The 15,482-nt window shown below is 43.8% G+C and overlaps 1 protein-coding gene across 12 annotated transcripts in view; it reads left to right on the forward strand.

Annotated features, from left to right (window-relative positions):
* The window catches only part of YPEL2 (yippee like 2), a 119,621-nt gene that overhangs the window by 30,876 nt on the left and 73,263 nt on the right, over positions 1-15,482 (forward strand). For 4 of the 12 annotated variants that reach the window (XR_003996953.1, XR_003996951.1, XR_003996952.1 and 1 more), the window contains exons 3-6: positions 26-134; positions 1,043-2,880; positions 6,487-6,537; positions 15,339-15,459. Coding sequence is in view for 3 of the 12 variants with exons in the window: in XM_030536615.1 (XP_030392475.1) it covers positions 2,816-2,880; positions 6,487-6,537; positions 15,339-15,459 (237 nt within the window). In the remaining 9 variants the exon portion in view is untranslated. Of the gene's footprint in view, positions 1-25; positions 135-1,042; positions 6,187-6,486; positions 6,538-15,338; positions 15,460-15,482 lie in introns of those variants that run through there. The other 8 variants (XR_003996958.1, XR_003996960.1, XR_003996955.1 and 5 more) reach the window with 8 other exon arrangements.

Here is a 15,482-nt window from a genome sequence, read left to right on the forward strand (position 1 = left end):
ATCTTTCTCTTCCCTTCCCTCACAGAGTGAATGTGGGTTGCGGCCCCGCAGAGGAACGGGTGTTACTAACAGGATTACACGCAGTTGCAGACATTTATTGTGAAAACTGCAAAACCACACTGGGCTGGAAATATGTGAGTATCGTTTATTGTTCGTGTGGATGCATTTGTCCCTATCCTTTTTGAAGATGTGTGTATGATGAGGCAGACCACTGAAGTGGGAGTCAGAAACCTGGGTTCTCTTCCTGGCTCTTCAAATGATCTATTGGGTCCCCTCTCTGTGCCTCTGTTTTTCCTGACACCTTTTGTCTGTCTTGAATATTTAGACTGTAAGGTCTTTGTGCCAGAGGCCATATGTTACTATACATAGTCACTGCTCTTGTCGCAGTGTCCACACTGCTGTTTTTAGCACACTAGCTGAAGTGGAGCTAGTACATGTCTGTCTATTTGGGCTGGGAGACACACTCCCAAATGCAGTGAAGCTATACTCTAGTTGCCTAACTGAATGGTTCCCAAACGTGATCCGTGGAGCACTTGCTGGTGGCCTGCAGAGAGGTGGCTGGTCACACGATCCTGATTTCTTCTCTGTGTTTCCACTGGTAAATCACATTAAAGACAGCTAAAAATGAATGTTACTTTTTTCATATTAACAATTATTTGAGCTGCTCTAGGGATGTTACGCATTTGGGACGAGAGGTGTCCACAAGATAATCTCTTTATAAAGATGTAGTATAGACTATGGGAATAATTTGAGAACCCTGGTCTAACAGGAGGCAGTGAGAGGTTAAGGGACTTACCAAAGTCCAGGCACCAGTGAGCCAGTGGTGTGAGTGGGACTAGAGTCTAGGATTCCTGAAAACAAAAAGTTTCCTGAAAATCAGCAGGGTCCCATATTCCTGCACCGTATGCCCCAGAGCTGAGAGAGGAATGCATGACTCCTGACGCCCAGACCTCTGCTCTAATCACTAGATTGCACTTTCTTTTTCCATACCTCTCAAGTCGCCTGCTAACTCCACTTTCTTTGTGTGTGTGTTATTTTTCAGGAACATGCTTTTGAGAGCAGCCAGAAGTATAAAGAAGGCAAATACATCATCGAACTAGCTCACATGATCAAGGATAATGGCTGGGATTGAAAGGGAAAAGCCCAGCCAAACCAGCGTGTAAGAGAATGCCATCCAACAGAACATTATATCCAAGAGTGAGAGAGTGACCGAACGCTTGGTTCCATGCATTTAGAGGCTCTGCCATTTGGGAGCATCTTCACACCCTTCTCCATCTTTATTGGTGACTGGCCTCTAAATTTCTGTCTCTCCGTCTCTTTGCTTTTTATCTGTTTGTGAATTGACCCTGGCTGCTTCTCTCTATGTTCTGGCGTTGGCTAAGAGAATGCACCAAATGCCTGACAGCATTCCATGTTTATGAATGTCAAAGTACAAACTGAAGTTGGCTCTTCATTGGCATTTTATCAGAGGGTCTCAGTGTGGGAGGGAGACCAGAGTTTTGGGCAGGAGGAGAGAAGAAGGGGACGGGGGCAGGAGGGGAAGTAAGCAGGAACAAAACTGCTTTTCCTTTAAGTCCTGGTAACCAAGGTTTGAAACTATGGACAGAAATATACCTCATGACTGCATTCTCTCTGAATCTCGAACCTGCTGTTCCAGAGGCAGAGCTCCAGATTAAGCTGGCTGAGCACAACTTGTAACCAAAAGCCCCTTGCTAGCTAATTCCTGAAACTGATGTGCAATTCCATCTTTTGATAGGTTGTTTCATACTATTCACACAGTCGCCTTTTGTGAACTTATTGTTGTGGAGCTTGATGGCTAGAGAGATTCCCCAAGCTCTCTCCTTCTGCTTCTCCCTCCTCCTCCTCCTCCTGTTTCATAGCGGATGGGCAAACCGTCCCATCAGAGCATGGTTACGATCTCAGCATTGCTGAGGAAACAAAATTCTGATCCTGGGCAACTGAGGGGAGGAGTCTTCGAATCATGTAATGTAGTGGGGATGGTGCTGCAGTTTAGAAGATATGACAGACATGCAAGAATATGGGCATGTGCTAGGAAAATGGGGAGAGGGCTGTAGGCAAACCCAGAAACATATGATGCCAGCTTAATTTTCCAATCCTTACTGTGTGCCATTAGGGCGAATCTGTTTCCCATTGGCAATGTTATAGCTTGGGATCCAGTCATCTTAATATGTAATGGGAAAATGGCTTTAATAGGCGCTCTAAAATTTCAGACTCCAGCCATCAGCTCCACTCTTTGAATCCATCAGAGATGTGATGGAACAGTAAATGGCTCTGGTGGCTGTTTAATATCATATTTCACAGGTGGCTATTTCAAGCCCTGATGTATCCCTCCCAACCTTGACTCCTGGCTTTTTAAAAAACCTGTTTCATACTCTGGAAGACTGAAACTTAGCATTCCCCAAATGGGGTAGCCTCGGAGTTGTAGGGGGAGAAGAAGTTTTGACATCTAACTGCAGCGGACAAGTCCTACTTTAATTTATGTAAATTAATTTTTATGGACCATCTTTATGTTGTTGGTGTGGGAGAGGGGGAGAATATGTATGAAAGAAGATAGTATACACATAAATGACAGTGCAAAGCTTCCTCTACAACAGTCCAGTCAGTATCTGGTGCAGAACACAAGACTATTTAACTGAATTAGTATTATCCATTGAGTGAATTCTTTTTGTTCGTGGAATTCTTTTGAAGTAGGTTAATTCTCTGGGGAAAATCCCTCTCAATCCAGGGAGTGAAAAATAATGTGCAGGGGTTCATAGCTCCTTATGAAATTGAACCTTCTGATGATTAGAACCTAATGCCGCCTTTTTCTCCAATATTCAGGTTAGCAGAGTTAAGAGGATTTCAAAAACACATTTGCTGGTAAGTGGGGGAGTGTCGGGGGGAATGCAGAGAGAGAGAGACTAGTTAGAAGTGGGATTAGACTTCTATGTTCAGTACCAGTGATTAAAACCTGAATAGCTCATGTGAAAAATGGGTGTTTTCTCTGCTGCTCACTAGATGAGTGTGGGATCCATGGCATCACTGGTAACATTTGGTTATTACCCAGAAATAGGTGACAAGATGGAGACTGAGTGTTGCTTCTGGAAGGGATGTACCAAATGCCTTCTTTGGCCATTGAGTTAGGAGGTGGCTTCTGCCTTCACCCTATCTGAAGTGAATAACAAGACCACTTCATCTTTGACTTCTGGTAGACTCTACTTCCATCATCCTCATTCCGCTCCATCACCGCTACCTTCAACGAAAATAATTCCTCAGTACCCATTAGCTTGTTGACTCTGGGATTGGCCTTCTCTTCATTGCCCTTTCCACTCAACGTTTTGTTGGTTTTGGCCAGTAAGAGTTATTTGCTTTCTTTGAAAAGCTCTTATCTTTCCTTGAAAACAGTCTTTAAAGCGATCTGATCTGAAATTGGAGAAATAAGGGATAACCCACAATAGCTTGTGTGCAGATGGGATACAGAGCCATACCTAGACTCTGCTAATCTTCCCTGAATGAGTATAATTTTATGCACTACAATGATAGCCAACAAAAAGCCAACATACTTATAATAATCCTCCAGTATTCAGTCTCAAATACTGCAGCGTTACCCCTATAAATTGTAATTTTTTGCATCATTAGTGTAGGATACACTGTACCTCTTAAAAATTAAGAGCACAGAATAGTGTCAGATGCAACCGTTTTTATTCTTTGTGTACCAAGAACAAGAAGTAATATCTCAGATGGCAATACGCAGTAACAATTTACATAAATTGCATTTTTATGGCGACCACTGTAAATTTGAATATTTGTGGCCAGATCCTCAGTTAATGTAAATTGGCTTAGTTTCCTTGACTTCGTGGTGCTACACCAGTTTAAATCAGTTGAGGATCTGGGCCCAGATCCTCAAATCCTGGTATGCAAAGTACGCAATTGCACGCATACGTGCACACGCAGGCACGCACTTGACTATAGGTTGATTTTTATACACTGTACAAAGAGATAAGTAAAAATGGCCTGCTAGGCTCATTTAATATTTGTTCTCCCGCATGTCGGCTAAACCTAAAGTGCTTCTTATGATGTAAGGTCCACTGTTAACTCATCTGTGACCTGCTGTATTAAGACATATGATAGTATTGGGAGTTGAAAACAAAACAGAGTGATGAAATTTATAGGCTATAACAATCAGGGCATTCTCAGTTGATTAGTTGCAAAACAATAGATTCAGAACATTGCTAAAGAACCACACCACTTGCATGTCATTGGTCGAGTCAGTTAACAGTAGCCAGTTAGTTACATCGAAGGATGGGCAAGGCATGCCCTTCATTTCCAAGGTGGAGCTGCAGTTCAGAGAGCGAGCATCCCCCAGCATCCACTGTCCAGATCACGGTGGAGCACTGCATACTGGGATTTGTAGTCTCCATGAGTGGCAGCCTCAGCAAAAATGAAAACTGCAAGTTTTGCTCCATTTTCTGCCCCCCTAACTCCCCTCCCCCTTTAGTTTCTAGCAAGCTGCCACCAAGGCCCTTTGGCAGTGCAAATTCTGGGCACCCCTGAGTTTACATCACAGCCAGTGTACCCCAAAGCTAAACTTTGGTAGGTTTTAAATGTTTTGCTCAGGCAGATTATTCTGTGTGGAATCGTGACCCTGTAATAAATATTCAGATGATAATATATACAGAACATAATAAGCATTATCTTGTGAAATATACTTTTGTAAATAATATTTAATTTTTAAAAAAAAATAATATATTTGGTGCTGTTTTCTCAGAACCCACCCCTGAGAGCACTTTTTTTGTTTTGTTTTTAAATTATACTGTTTCCTCTGTCTTAGTTGGAAAATATGCTTAAAGGGAAACAACAATCATAAATAGCTGTTTTCTTAAGTTGCTACACTTTTCACCTGGACAAGGCAGAAAAAGGACGAATAACCTCTAGTTCCATCCGGCAGAAATTACCTCCTATACAGGCCATTGCCAGGTTACAAACAGGCCCCCAATTCAGGAAGGTGCTGAAGCATGTGTGTAACTTTAGGCACATCTGAATGCACATGTGTTTAAAGGTATTCACATGCTTCAGTACCTTCCTCAGTCAGTGCCTGAGGCCCCTCACTTGCAATTAGATCCACTTGGGAAGACCTTAATTCCTATATGGAGTCTCTTTAATGTCAGTGGGGCTCCGTGTAAGTGCATAGATCTGCCTAAGTCAATCTGATTGCAGGATCTGGGCCTGAAATATTCTTTTGCACCAGTATTGGCTAGAATGAAATAAATAATGAAGATTTAGAATGTGGAAGTGAATTTAAGTTGCAATCTCAGAATCTTTATTTCCCATTGCTTGGGGCAGTGGCGGGTAGGGGACAGAGAATTCTAACTAATCAGGAATTCTGATTTGCTTTGCATATATTTTTGGATGTGGATCCTGGTTTTAATTTTGTTTTTAATATAAATAAACCAGGCTGCTACATAATGAATTAAAGTAAAAGTTTACATTTCTGGCAGTAAAGTTCTTTCCCCTCTCCTCTTTGCCTTTTTTTCCTTCCCCTCTCTCCCTTAATTTTTATTTCATTGGTCTTCTTGTTTATCTCAAAGTGGACCAACAGCACAAATCATTAGACTGCGTTTTGTTGAGTAAGGAGCTATTTGCCATGCTGAGTAACTGTTGCACACACTTTTATTTTCTCTTTTTGGTGCACACATTTTAAAGGCAACAAAACCTGCACGTGGACTCTGTGGTTCTTGTGAGGATCAGCTAAGAATTTTCTTTTTATGCATTTTCCTAATTGATACATGAGTGTATTAATCATGCATTTCATTTCTATATGAACCAGTTCTTGGACAAGTATCCTGTTGGATAAACAGATTTGAAATGCAGAGCTCAGCTAAGTAGTAAGAGCTTTCCTTGCCAGATGAGAGGCCTGAGAAATGGAACGTTCAGAAACAAAAATGTTACGCATTGATTTGGAAGAATCCTGTTTTAAAAGAACAAACAGGAAGGGAAAATAAAATCACATTTAATATAAAACAAAAAAAATTGACATTTAAATGCAAGCAGAATGATGTTGTGTAAGGTACAATCACAAATAAGCTATTCTTGTAGTTACAAACTGTACACATCCTTTGTTTTGTTTTTCATAAAGAAATGGGAGTGCTTTCCCACTGACAAAATGAAGAGACAATATTTCCAATACCAGCCTGTCTATTGATGCTCTTGTGTTTACAAACTGTGTATACTTTTATTTCTTTGTTTTGATTTAACTATATTTTTGGCATATTGTTTCAGGTCATATTGCTTCGGTAATAAATGCAATTGTTTTGTTTTTAGATAATTTGTATTCACCTCTGTGTCTTTGTACATTGTACATAGTTCTTCAGTATTAGAGGGAGGCATACTGTTTGTCAGATTTACAATATGTGTTGGTGCTCATTTGAGAAAATAAAGTTTTCAAATATTAAAAGCATGGATCTACTTTTCTGTTTTCGTCCCTAGGACCACGAACAAAGTGGAAACTGACCAAAGGGGACAGAATTCAGTTGACCTGTAAGTTTGAAAAGACCCAAATCACATTATTGTTGTTTGTATTAAAATGGGACCAGTCAAGGTCAGGGCCCTATTGTCTCAGGGGCTGGACAAACATCATCCCTGCCCCGAAGAGTTTACAATCTAGTGTGACAGGACAAAGGGTAAGAGGGGAAAAAAGGCACAGATTAAGTGATTTACCCACTTAAATCACCAGTCACACAGCTGGTTACTGGCAGAGCCAGGATTAGAACCACTGCCTGTCCATTACACCAGTCTGCCTCCCATCATTATTAATTATCATTTTTATTCTGTTATTGTGATGGGAAGAACTTACAGGCCCTAAGCAGGATCAAGGCCTCTCTACTTGGAGTGTACAAACACAGAGGTAGATCTAGTCCCTGTCTCAAAAAGCATAGGCTGCGGGGCCAGAGGGTAGGTGATCTCTCAGGCCACGGCCAAACCACTTTTTGGCTGGGCCAAACCTGAGTAGCACTGCAACCCTATGCACCTCACTCAGATTTGGGGGGTTGGGTGAAGGGGCTTATGGGTCAGTGGGGTCAGTCTGCTTCTGGGTGGGGGAGGGAGCACCTGAAAGGGGAAGAGGAAGGTGGGGGGGGGGAAGTGGCAAAACTGTGGCTCCTTCACTTTAAACGGTGCTTCACAGCCCCTGCTGAATAGTTTACATTATAATGCCCTGATCCTGGAATCGGATCAACACAGACTTCTATGCGGCTCCATACAGGTTCAGAGGTTTGCCTGTGTGAATCCAATGCTAGGATCAAGGCCCAAGATTGAAGCTTTCCTTAACTTTTCTTTATTTTGTCTCCCACATGCTGTGAGGGAAGGGTTTTAACATCCTCCTCTTAATGCTTTTCAATTCAATGCGTCTTTCCCTCTCAGGAGGCCTGATCCTCCAGTTTTTCCTCACCCCAAACTCCTCTTGAGAGCTGCTCACTTTTTAAAAAATCTGGATGGTGACGCCAAGCTGGCCAGCCTCATTTGGCGATTCTCAGTCACTCGTGATGGCTGTTCAATTTGTTCCTTTTGTTGAAATTAAAAGGAAAAAAAAATACTCTTGAAAGGTTTCTGCTCACATGAGGTTTGTAAAATCCCTCCCTACCCTTCTTTTAGATTAACAAATACCTAAGTTTCAAGCCTGAACGACTTGGTTGTGTCCCTGTCATATACTCGGGTACAGCCAGTTTTAAGTTGTAAGAGCAAATATTTAACAGGTACACAAAGGCATTAATTGCAGCATGTCCTGCCTTTCTCTTTCCACACAGTCAAATGTCAGAAGTTTGTCATAGTCATTTCATCCTGTCACTCATCAAGCATTAGTGTAGTTAATCGGGATTTGGTGAAACAAATGCCGAACTTTCAAACAAATCCTGAGCTTTCAGACACCAGCAGGCAAATTCACTTGGGCAGATGCTTAGCCAATGGTTCTCAACCAGGGGTACATATACCCCTGGGGCACACAGATCTTCTAGGGAGTTAATCAACTCATCTTAATACTTGCCTAGTTTTACAATGGGCTACATAAAAAGCACTAGTGGGAAGTCAGTACAAACTAAAAATTCATACAATGACTTGTTTATACTGCTCTATATTCTATACACTATTGGCTGAATTGTACATGAAGGAAGACCCAATCTGATTTAAATGGGAATTTTGCTTGAGTAAAGACTGCAGAATTGGCATCTCAGAATGATCTGTAATTGGAATTAATTAATTTGATCTCCCTCACTACTCCCCCACCCAAAAAATGTAATGCCCTAGAGATTAATTCCTCAATCTGTGTAAACTCTTGTTGTTACACTGAAGTCAATGGAGCTATGACAGTTGACCCCAGCTGTGGCTCTGGCCCCTCAAGATGACATTCCTGGCACTATAGACAGTCCTCAGACAATCCTTCCACAGTTCTGCACTGTCCTGCAGAATTTAGGGACAGATATTTGAAAGAGCTCAAGGGTGAATTTTCTAATGCTCAGCATCCAGCGGCAAACCAGCTGTGGGTCCTGAGCCTTTCCCAAAATGCCAGCCAGTGTGGCTATCAGTGCAGTGCTCACATGGTCAAGAAAGCTCTTATGGGCCCAATTCTACCACTTCTAAGAGTGAAAGCTTCTGTTATAAAGTCTTTGATTCATTCCCAAATCATTGATTTAATTAGTCACATGCTTTGAAAGTCTCACCAGCTGGCTGCATGTTTAGGCCTTTAGGTGACTTGCCTAGTGTTACAGAGGAAGCTTGTGGCAGGGCAGGGACTAGGTTTTCTGAGTCCTAAGGCTGGTGCCCTAACCACTGGACAATCCTTCCTCTCCTACAGTGATTTCATATGGAGCACATTTGCTCACCTATAGGAGTCACGATGCTCTGTAACCTCAAAATACGCTGGTGCTGCTCCTTGGAGCAGGATTCAAGAAACGCAGTTCTCCTTTAAATACATGACCAAAAGGAGGCTGACAGTTTGGTAAATTGCATTCACCGTTAGAGAGACCATGAATCACAAAATTATATTTGTCCTAAATGCACTTTTTACAAATTAATCTTGTTATATGAATTCTTTAATGAGGGGCCCAGATCCCATTGCCTCCAGGTTCTGGTGAAACTCAGATCTGGAGCCAGTCTTTGCAGCTTGGACCCATTTCTAATGTTCTCATCTAGGTCAGGATTGTGACCACACCCTTACCACAATGTGCAAAGAAATAAGAGGATTAGTTGTACTGCCTATCACAGCAAGGGGAAAGAGCAGCCTCCACGGAGCTGCTGCTACTCAGCCTGGGCCAGGAGACAGGATATGAGTAGGCAGGTTGGCCAGCGCAGCCAAGCCGGCAGCATGGTCTCTGGGCTTGTCTGCACATTTAAAGCCTGCTAAGGAACTTTTAGTGCACAGCAGTGGAGTTGACATGGACCAAATAGTGCATGACACATTAGTGTGCTTTAGAAATCACACCCCCATGGTGTGCATTGCTGCATCGTGTAGCCCTACACTTGGAATAAGGGAGGAACCAGGGAGGGAATTGTGATGTGGTGCAGCTAAGTGCCTGGCTCAGGACAGTTTACTCAGTCAAACCCTGCGTAAATATTTGATCATGTTAGAGCTAGGTCTTGTGAGGTGCTCATTCCCTCTGCTCATAATGATTTGGGCAGGTGCAATGCAATGGGAACAGCAGCCCTTGGAGGCAGAGGCCTTTGGAGGGGATGGGCTGCAGGGCCTGGTTTGCCTGACTTGTGTCTGTGTTTCAAAGCATCTCTCAGAAAAGAGAAAGAAATACTGGCACTAGTGAGAACTTAATTGACACTGACTGGTGAGTTTGCTTGCAAGATGGTGGGTGAACTGAGGCAGGATTTGGGGAGACCCTGTTAAAAGCAAGTTCTCAGATACTATAATATATATCTCTTGGGTGTCCCACTAAACACTTTTTTTCCCCAGTTGCACTGATCATCTTTTTTTCCATTAAAAATGGCCTTGTGCAATGCTTTGTGTATTAGCCCTCCAGAGACAGAAAACTGCCAGCTAGCAAAAATCATCTAGCACAAGAATGAGAAAGGAATATCCCTGTGTTTTGGAGCTGTTGTTTTCTTCCCAGATGCATTCAAGTTATTAAACTGGAGGGCAGTTTCCTAATTGATATAACTGGTTAGAGAGGTTGTCATTCCTATCTGGCTCTGGGAGCAGAAGCTGCTATAAAACTATTCCAAACACTGTACCGTTCTCACACCTCATAGGCAGGGGATAGGACATCTGCTGCTTGTAACAGCTCATTAATTTTCAAGTGTTATTTTAATGGCTCCATCATAACCGTCCACACACACACACACACACACACACACACACACACTGTTAAAATAAAGTTAATGGTTTAGCTTAAATTGACAAGAGCCAGGAAATTCAGACTTGAAGCTGATATGTTACCCTTAAATTGCTGTTTTGTAAGATCACCTGTTGCAGCAGGAGGAAAGCATCTGTATTTCTGCCTTGGTACGTTTGCAGCAGAGGCTGAATTACAGAAGGGTTTACATTCCTTCATGCCTACATCCTGAAGCAGGAGGGTTTATATCCTTTCCAAAACACTTGTGCTCTGTATTAGTTTTTTTCCACCAATGAAGACACAGTGATGCAAGTTCCTGATGCAGACATGTTGTACTGCAGTGTACCAGACAACCCAGGCTAAATTACAAAAATCCAAGTCTCATTTTGCATGGGGACTGTGTCTGCATTAGGGGTTTGGACTAATATAACTACATCAATGTTTTTACATCAGGGCAAATTTCTGTAGTCTACCACATGCCCAGATGCAGTACCTTTCCACTCTCTCTCTCCTTGCATCTGCAAAGAACTTATATTTTTACGAGGCTGCTTGTAGCTTTGCATTTCCCTGACAACGGGGTGAAAAAACCCTCCCCAGGCACTCAGGTTTAAAGCTGTTTCCATGGAGACAGAAGACACCTGTGTGCTGGTTCTGGTCTCCTTGCCAGCCAGAGAACTTAGGATACTGAGACCCTACGTCATCCCCTGTGGCTGAAAAACGAAAGGGTGGGAACATTAGACCTCATGCCATCCCCTAACAGGCCCTTCCAGCAGCAACCACAATCAGGCAGGGAGTAAACATTCCCCTGTGAGTTAGAGGACCATAAGGCCATGTGTCTGGCTTAACCAGTCTCTGTCTCAGCTGAAGCAGGGATGCTCTGAGGAGGTCACAGTGGAGATGGGAGAAGCACAGTGGGAACAAGGAAGGAGGTAGACTAGTCTGGAGGGTTGCTGGGGAAGGGAGGCTGCTGAAGGGGTTCAGGGAATCATGAAGGAGGGAAAGGATGGAGTGGGTGGGGGAGGGATACTGGGCTAGGTCAGGATGTGGTTTATATATCTGAGGGAGTTGAGGTGGCTAGAACAGCCAGAAGAGCCATGGAGGAAGCTACAGAGTTGTCCACGGAGGCAGGTGGGAAAGGCTGTTCAGACATGTTGGGTAGACATTGACAAAAGGAGAGGGAAGGGTGGAGGGAGTTGGGAAGAGGCTGATCATGCTGGAACACAGCAGGAAGCCCTAAGCAAAGGAAAAGAAGCTGCAGGAAGGCTGGGGAAAGGGAAGAAGCTGATGGGGCACCTCATAGAACCATCAGGTTGCAGAGGGATTGGGGAGGATGAAAGGCACCGAGGACAAAAGGAAGCAAAGGAGGACCCATTCTCTGTGTGTCTTACACAGTTACCATTGTTGGTATTCTCGGAGCACCTAGGAACCCAGTAATGGACCAAGACCCCATGGTATTAGGTACTGTACAAATACAGAACAAAAAGACAGTCCCTTCCCCAAAACACTCAGTGCAGGACCTGACTGCAGTCAAGAATGCTTGGGTTAGGAGAAATGTCTCTTGTCCAGCTTGATAACCAACATCCATCTTAAGCAGAAGTGGATTAAAGTCCGAACACCATCAAACTCTGGGAAGGCTCAAATAATGTCTGGCCTTTGTAGTTCAAGTCCCATCCCTCCTTAACCTTAAGCAGAGCCCCTTGTACCTGTGAATTCCACCTCCCGGAAGAGCCAGACTGGAAGTCAAACAGTAGTCTTTACAAGCCGACCCATTCCGCATCTCCCCACGAGTTCCCTTTGGGACAGACTTTTCTCAAGGCCGCTTATGTGTCTAATTAACATAACTGGGACCAAACCAGCTGTGAGAATGAACTATCATAGTAGCAGGATAAAGAGATATCCACCAGGAAAGGCAAGGTCAGACGACGAGAGAGAGAGATTGAGAAATTAAAAGAGAGAGATTTCCCTGTGGTCAGCTCACACGGACCAGAAGCAGAGGTGACAGTGGAAGGAAACCGAGATCAGCACCCGTGGCTGAATACTCCAGGCTTAGAGAAAATGAAGGCACCACTGTGAGTTTTTAAAATATTATAATTTAGAGCAGTTCCTTTGAATAATGGAAGAACCGTGTCCATCTCAAACACACATAGTAGCATTTTTATGAGTCATCCCTCTCACTAGGTGATACCACAACCTGCCAAATTTCTCAGCTGATTTAGTGCTGCTAACTTAAAGGCCAAAATTGCTTCTGTGGAGCTAGATGAGCATTATAAAACATATCTGATTCTTGCTGACTTCAGTTCTAAAATCCATTTGAAACTGTATCTGATTAGATTTAGAACAACACTTTATTTTAGCTTGTTTTGAAAGTGCTGATGAAACTGTTCCACCCGCATCACTGAAAATGACATGGGATTCTCTCTTGCCCTCTACAAAGAGGTCTTACCGGGCCAATAGATTGCCCTAGATATGCTATCCTGACCTTTAACTGGACTCTCCATCTGAATGTGTAGGGGCCTGCCTCTAAATCCTTAGACTTTAGCATGAGAGCAAGGGGCCCTCTGCACAGTGAGGACCTAATCCTACAAGGTGCTGAATGTCCTGAACTCACAATGAGCTCCAGGAACAGAAAGGGGCCTGCAGGCTGTGATGTGCAAAGCAACATCTGAAAGCTCACCTGAGCATAGCCAGCCAAAGAGGATTTGTCTGATATTTGGGAGAGCAGGATTCAGTGGAGGAGGGCTGAAGAATCTGCTCTGAAAGGCCTGGCTTAGACTGGAAACTTTCCTGCAGTAGGAGGGAGCGGGTGTAGAGACAGCCACAAACACACAACAGTTATTGTTCATCCTCGGCAAATGGTCTCATCTAGCAGAGAGGTCAGTACAATGTGCCTGCCCAACAAACCCAGCGTCATCCAAGTTCTGATTCTGACCAAACCATGCATTTAGTTCGATAGGACCATCATGAGGGATGCAGTGTATGATATAAATCCCTGAAACCAAATATAAATCCCTGAGACCAAATCCATGAGAACTAAGTGTTTGTGACCTCAGTGCACCTCTTAATCCTTTGCCATACACACTGGGGCCTGCAAAGCCTTAAATAAGGTGATATCTTCAATTAATATGATGTCAATCCTTTCTTTGGGCATCAAGCAGTAACCTGTGAACCAACCCTGGATGTGTATTAGACGCTTTCTTTCTCAGGCCTGGTCTACAGTTAAATTTTAGGTTGACATAGCTACAGCACTCAGGGCAGGGGTGTAAAAAAACAAACATGCTGTTGCTACGTTGACCTAACCTCTGACGTAGATACAGCTAGGTTGACAGAAGAATGATTCTGTCAACATAGCTACCACTGCTTAGGAAGATGGAGTTCCTATAGCAACAGAAAAAATCCTTTTGGGGTTTTGCGAGCCTTGCCATGGCACCACAGTTATGCCACTGTCATCCCCATAGCCTCAGGCTCCATTCTGTAATTAGACTTGTTGCCACAAACCACTAAAGATGACTTGTACACACACATGGCTGCTGCCGAGTTACTCCAGAAGCTGAAAAACTCTGCTTGCTTTGTCTGTTTCCATCTCCTGTTGTCAAGACAAGTAATTACTGCATCAAAAGGCCAACTCAACAACAGTGCCTCTGTCCCATGGATAGTGAGAGAGTTTGTGTGTGTGTATATGTATATATTGGAGGGCAGGGGGAGAGATTGGGTTTCCCCTAAACAAGCAGCTGGTGCTATTTGGTTATGCAATAAATTAGGGGTACAAATGAAAGGCTGATACATTCCATCGCACTTGGCAGAAGCCATCTGGTCACACGTCCCTGCAACACCCAATATGACACAAGGAGTCTGATCAGGAATGTTCAGCCTGTAAAATTTATGGGGTATTAACACAGCTCTGCCACTGATCTGCAGTGTGAACTTGGGAAAATCACGTCTCTATGTCTCTATCTCCCACTGTTTACTTGTCTCATCTATCTAGATTATAATCTGTTTGGGTCAGGGACCAGCTCATATGTTTCTGTACAGTTCCTAGCACAATGGGGCATTACCACAGTATTAATTAAAGGGGACCTTGTCTAAGTTTGAGGGCTAGCAGGATTTTATGTGTTGCTGCTAGTACCGGACATACCACAGTCAAAGAACATAGAGGAGAGACAGCAGCAGCAGCCTGGATGGTGACTTAACTTTCATAGTGAAAAGCTACATTCCCATCATCCCTGGTTTCAAAAAGGTTCAGTCTCATTTCACTCACTTCAGTTTTAAAGCAGCTAAGAGGGAACAAAAATCTCAAGTTTACTATCCAAAAATCTGCCTTTTTGAAGTTCCCAAAAGCCCAAAATAACCTGTTATAAATGTACTAACGTTATCACACCATCCAGCAAGCCTTCAAGGGGGGTGGGGGTGGGAGGAGAGACACTGAGCTAAACAGCACCCCCCACACAAACACTCCAGATCCCATGTTCTCGCCGCATTAATATGTCTGCCTGCAGTACACAAAGGGCAGAGACTCGGGATCTGTCTTCACTGCAGAATTAACTCAGGCTCTTACGCAGACGCTATCGCAACCCTAGTACCCTCTACACACGGCACAAACCCTCCCACCTGATGTGTGGTGTTTTAAATCTAGGCTGGCTCGTTCTGCCAGGCATAGGAGATAGAGGGGGGCTGCTTTCACTCAAGCTGGAACCCACCTCCTTTGCAGTGAGGACACAGGCTAACCCCCTCTAGTGCGGATAGTCCTCCCCTGCCTTCCCATAATTCCCCCCATGTACCCAGAAGGACAGACAAGTTTTCTCACCATCCTCAGGAACAAATCATAGAGCAGCTCAGCACAAAGACCCCTGGGATGGCCCTCCTGCCATCCTAGCAACACACACACAGAGAATAGAGCGCCAGCGAGGCTATGATAACTCAGGTAGGGCTTTGAGTTAGGCTAACCCAGGTGCCAGTCACCCAACTTAACTCTCCAGTGACAGCCCAGCCTTGGTCTCTTTGCTTCTACAGAGTCAAAGGCAGGGCTCTGGAGCGGTTCTCTGGCTCTGCTCCAGGCAAACACCTGCAGCTCCACTGCTCTGCGCTCTGCTGCAAAGCAGCTGACTCACCTCAGAGAGAATCCATGTTCCAGGTGAGTTCAGAGTTTGTTTTCAC

This window comes from Gopherus evgoodei, chromosome 17 (genome assembly GCF_007399415.2).
Source record: "Gopherus evgoodei ecotype Sinaloan lineage chromosome 17, rGopEvg1_v1.p, whole genome shotgun sequence".
Classification (NCBI taxonomy): Eukaryota; Metazoa; Chordata; order Testudines; family Testudinidae; genus Gopherus; species Gopherus evgoodei.